General features: G+C 43.4%; 1 protein-coding gene across 2 annotated transcripts in view; it reads left to right on the forward strand.

Annotated features, from left to right (window-relative positions):
- The window catches only part of nxn (nucleoredoxin), a 69,959-nt gene that overhangs the window by 54,793 nt on the left and 9,702 nt on the right, over positions 1 to 5,464 (forward strand). For both annotated transcript variants that reach the window (XM_005739380.1, XM_005739381.1), the window contains exons 3-5: positions 1,595 to 1,728; positions 4,497 to 4,597; positions 4,727 to 4,833. In XM_005739380.1, coding sequence (XP_005739437.1) covers positions 1,595 to 1,728; positions 4,497 to 4,597; positions 4,727 to 4,833 — 342 coding nt within the window. The remainder of the gene's footprint in view (positions 1 to 1,594; positions 1,729 to 4,496; positions 4,598 to 4,726; positions 4,834 to 5,464) is intronic.

Genomic DNA, 5,464 nt, shown 5'->3' on the forward strand with positions numbered 1-5,464 from the left:
TCGTGTTTGAGTTAATGCCGCTATAATTATGGTGCCGTGTGAATATTATAGCGTGTCCATGTCTCACACTCTCGTCTTTGAAACCTATAATTTCTGCACTTTGAAGTGGAGATGGAGAATTAACAAGAGTGATCTTGCATTCCTTTCCTGTATTGAGGGCGTCCATCTGTGGCTGAGACGATCTCAATATTTTAAAACGCTGCCTCTTCAAAGCCTGTTAGGTCAGCTTTAAAAAAAAAAAAATGGTGTCGTGTCATGTGAGAGGGAAGAATAGCAGCCATGTGCGGACTGTGACAGATTTCACTGTCTGTCTAATGAAAGCTGGTCCAGGCCTGCAGTGATATTTCCACAGTTCATTAACTAGATGTGAGCTGAGAAGATATTAAATTGGTGGCTTCAGTAGCAAAGAGAGCCACCAGCACTTCAGGAAGTTTTGCATCTCTTTGAAATAAAAGGCTGTGCTTTTTTTTTTTTTTTTTTTTTTCTTTCTTTCTTTTAAACATCAGATTTTTAAATTTGATGTATTAAGCTGTGGACGGTTCCTAATGTGACAAATCAATTCAGGTGCAACAGCCACGGCTGGGAGAGGTAAAGGGCAGCAAAAAGTTCGCGTACGCTGACAGTCGGAGGGGCGGGTGAACAATTTGGGACCCCACTGCCTTTCACTGTCGATGAAAGGCCTGACTTGAGTGGTGGCAGACTAGCCCTGCAGCGTAAAGATGGAGTGCACTTTTACAATCAGGACAACAATGAAAGGCCGCGCCAGCGCAGTGCAGACGTGTCGTTCCTGCCTAATGAAGCCCCGGACAACAGCGCTCACATAAAGAGTCCATTATGAACCAGCCATACAAGCTTTTATTTATGATTACACCCCCCCTTTAATTCAGCTGTACCAAATGCATCTCCAGAGCTCTCCGGGAACAATGAAAACACCTTGAAAAGGAAATGAAAAGTGTGAAAGAGAGCAGGAGGGAAGTATTTCTGACAGCCTTCATTTGCTTAAGAGGTTCGACATTTCTTTTTCTTTAACTGTGTGTGTGTGTGTGTGTGTGTGTGTGTGTGTGTTCACATGCGTGCATATTTTCAAAGCAGAAAACACAAAACAGCCCTTTAAAAACATATTTCAATGACAACTGTGTGTGGTGGTTTGACATGTGACACCCTTAACGGACACAGAAAAGCTGTCTGTGGGTCTTCTGCTGAGCTGAAGTGTGACTCTTGAGTCCACATTTCAGTATCTAAGCAGCTGTTAGATGGATTACCGTGATGTTTTGTAAATATTCATGATTCCCAGACATGAAATTCTAACAGTGTCACTGTGAGTTATAGTAGTTTTAAGTGTGAGTTAAAGCTTTGTGCAACAGTGGACAATTTGTCATGTTATTAATAATGAATGCAGCCAAATACCTATGAAAACACAGCGTCATCATCTTCTGTTGCACTTGCTCCACTGGTATGGAACAAAATACTGGCATTTAGCTCAAATCAGTGCCACGCAGCAACTCTTAGAGCCGCTAGCATGGCAATAATCTCTCGTTTTCCTTCCCATGTTTCCCCTTTCTTTGCCCCCCTCTGCTTTCCTACCCTCTCTCAGGCCTGGAGTTCCCCTGGGGCCCGAAGCCATTTGCGGAGGTGGTGGCAGGACCTCTGCTCAGGAACAACAGACAGACAACAGACAGCAGCTCTCTGGAGGGACACTATGTGGGAGTGTATTTCTCAGCACACTGGGTGAGTGGAGAGAAGACAAAGAGGACCCCATCTTTTTTTCTTTTCTTTTTTTTTCCTATTCAGGGCTCCTGACTCTGTGAAAACATTGAGACATCAGAGAAAAAAGAGCGGCAGCAGCACAGCAGAGCAGGAAGAGGCAGGAACAGATAAGAGAGAGGAGCGAGACTCCATTGTGTTTGACTGTTTACATTACAGCAGTTGACGATCTCCATCAGTCCTTTCACCACCAACTGTGGATCAGTCACCACACCCCAAAGACGTCACACCGTTGTTTCTTTTCTTTGCTGCCGCTGCCGATAGCCAGCGAAGGTCATGACTCACGATGCATGGAAGGCGTTAAACCATCGCTGCGCTGTTCCTGATGAGATGCAGCGCGAGCTGCCGAGGCCAGTCGGCGCAGCAGCTGCCAGAGCCGTAGCCTCAGATACCGGCTGCTCAGAATGGTGACGCCTGAATGCTGGCGCAAACCCCAAAGCCATATAAAACTGAAAGGACAAGTCACAGAAAGCAATTACAGGAGTTTATTTGCGGTGTTTTACACCAGGGTCCCCTGGTTACTCGTGTAAATCTATCTGCTACTAAAGCAGTCTCACAAAAACGAAATGCCAGCACTTTGCCTTGGCATCCTGATAGTATATTTTCTTTACTTTATTTCCCTCCTTCCTGTCAGAGGGACCTAAATGCCCCATGGCAGAGACACATGCAGCGTGACCTTCTCTTGTAGTGGGAGAAAACTTTAGTGTTATCACGATAGTACTAAAACAAGCTTGTGTAATGAGCGATGAACACACTTATACAGTGTTTATATCTGTAAGGTATAAGGGAAGATCGCACTTACTACACAAGATACTTTGTGCTTTTGTCCCAACGTCCCTTTGTGTTGATATGATGAAGTGCCACTGTAGGAAGCTTTAAGCTTCTCTACTTAGTAAACAGGAAGATGAGATGAGCCTTAGACATATGATATGTAATTAAGTCTAGCAAAAATACCTCAACATATTTACAGGGAAGGAAACTGAAGCAGCTATGGCATTAATCCATATTTACAGGGAATGTGCTTACTGTGTGTATGTTAAAGATTTAGTCACTGTGACACAAGCAATAAATCTGGCATTTTTGAGAAATTATTTTGGGGCATTTTTGCCATTATTAGACAGGACAGTGGAGAAAGCAGGAGAGTGGTGCAGACACAGAGCAAAGGCTCCAGGCTAGAGTCGAAGTTGGGCCAGTGCATTCAGCCTTTTTGTGGAAAATGGTCGCCTTTGTCCGTTTTGATACAAGAGCATCACACAGTTGCTGCAGATTTGTTGCCTGGACAGCCATGATAGTACTGCACATAACTGCATTAAGATTTGTTGACTGTGGAGGCTTTTAGAGTACTGTACAGTGAGCTTATTTTCATGTTCAAGAAACAAGTTTGAGATGTTAGAGACTAATGTTGAGACATTAGTCTCCAGCCATTGTAAAATGGGTATACTGTGATCATAAAGGGATGATTATGGTCAGCAATAATACTCAGGTAGGCTGTGGATGTTAAATGATGCGTAGTGTGGCAAGAAAATATCCCCACACCATGATAGCAGCCTGAATCATTGATGCAAGGCAGGATGGATCCATGCTTTCCTGATTTGTTTTGTTTTTAATGCCAAATTCTGACCATAACATCTGAATATTGCAGCAGAATTGGAAACTCGTCAGACCAGACAACATTTTTTCCGATATTCTGCTGTCTAATTTTGTTCAGCCAGCTTCAAAGTTTTTATGTGTTGTGCTTTCAGAGATGTTCTTCTGCATACCGTTTTTAGAACCAGCGGTTATTTGAGTGTACTGTTGCCTTCCTATCAGTTGAAAGCAATCTGGCTATTCTCCTCTGACCTTTGACATCAACAAGGCGTTTGTGGGAAAGTCCCAGCAGATCAGCAGTTTCTAAAATATTCAGGCCAGCCTATCTGGCACTGACAACCGTGCCATATTCAAAGTCACCTCTCTTCCTCATTCTGATGCTCAGCTTGAATTTCAAGAGGTTGTCTTAAGCATGTTTACATTCCTAAATGCACAAAGCTGCTGACATGTGATTGTATGATTTGATATTTGTGTTACTGAGAAGTTGAACAGGTGTACTTGGTGATGAGTGTATATGTATGTGTATTTTGGTACTTTCTGTCCTTGTGCTTCTTAGCTGAAGCAGTCTGCATTCATTAATTGAATTACTTATCGTTCATCGGCTAATCAATGTTTAAACAAGTACAGTTTGAGAGAAGAGAAGAAAATCTATTGTCCCTGAAATCATTTTAACCTCAGTTTCACTCCATGCAAACATGTGGCATGCATTTTGTAACTGTTCAAGCTGATTTAAATATTACGTTTCTATTTTATTATGTATTCACAGCAGAGAAAACAAAGAAAATACAGATATGAAGCAAACAGAGCATGGGAAAGAGGCTGGAAGTTGAGACTAGTCTGTTTTGCTTCTCACTGTCATGGTGCTCTGATGTCATCGTAATGCCAGCCATACCACCGCTCCCCCTTGCCTGGATAGCGTTGGCGCTCTAAACACATAGTAGAGCAAATACTTTCTTAAGCTCGAGTATTCCTCGGGATTAACGTTTTAAACAGCCTGGATACAAAACAAGACAGAATTACTAGTTTGTGGAAAGGTGTTTGGCGGCAGAGAGGAAAATAGTTTTGGGGAAAAACCCTGGGAAATGAGCACCTTATTACACTTGTGACTGTGTATATTAGATGTTCACTCGTTCGCTCTCTCTCAGTGCCCACCGTGCCGCAGTTTGACTCGTGTGTTGGTGGAATCGTATCGGACCGTCAAAGAGTCGGGCCAGAAGTTTGAGATAGTGTTCGTCAGCGCCGACAGGTGAGCGACACTGCACCTGCCTTTTGCCTGTTAAGAACCCAACTGGGTCCCTGCTTACTTGTTGTTATTAAAACCAAGAAATCAGCATCTGTTGTCTTCCTGTTCGGTTCTCCCCTCCACCCCGCTCAGGTCAGAGGAGTCCTTTAAGCAGTACTTCAGCGAGATGCCATGGTTGGCAGTGCCTTATTCAGATGAGGCTCGGCGATCGCGGCTCAACAGACTATACGGAATACAAGGTATTTCACCAGCTCCATCACCGTTATCGCTGAATAGGCATGTTTTTCCTGGCCTGTTATGCTATTTATCCATTGCTTTGTTGAGAGTTGCAGCCAACCGCATCACTGCACAAAAGGTAGAAAAGCATCCATCATCTCCCTGTGATAAGAGGCTGATGCTAGTGATAGTGTTGGCTAGTTACGCTGTTGTTTTTATTGGCAGATGTAAACAGCAGGAAGACAATAGTTCTTCCTTATTAATTTATTCAGTTTTGGCACTTTGAGCGCTACAAGTCAAGATCCTTTTAGTTACATCACATTCAAGAGAAGGCCAATTTCTTCAAAATCTAATAAATAACAGTACAGATCAGGAAAAAATATGTATATGTGATTGAGTACAGTGTGCCTTTTAAGATAAGAGCAGAAAGGGGATATATCTATATTTTTTTTCTCTCTGCCAAACTTGGTTATGTCACATACTGAAACACTGGCACGAAGGCTTGACAGCTCTTTGTGCTGGGCGGGCAAAACAGCAACACAGATCGCCCTGCAGCCTGGGGAATGTGGGCTGGTTATCCAGTTTACCGTCTCACTGCGGAAGTGCCGTGCCTTCCTCCCGAGTGTGTGAGTGGGTGACTCTGGATGAAGTTAG

Source organism: Pundamilia nyererei, unplaced genomic scaffold (genome assembly GCF_000239375.1).
Source record: "Pundamilia nyererei isolate P.nyererei 1_Seehausen unplaced genomic scaffold, PunNye1.0 scaffold00091, whole genome shotgun sequence".
Classification (NCBI taxonomy): domain Eukaryota; kingdom Metazoa; phylum Chordata; class Actinopteri; order Cichliformes; family Cichlidae; genus Pundamilia; species Pundamilia nyererei.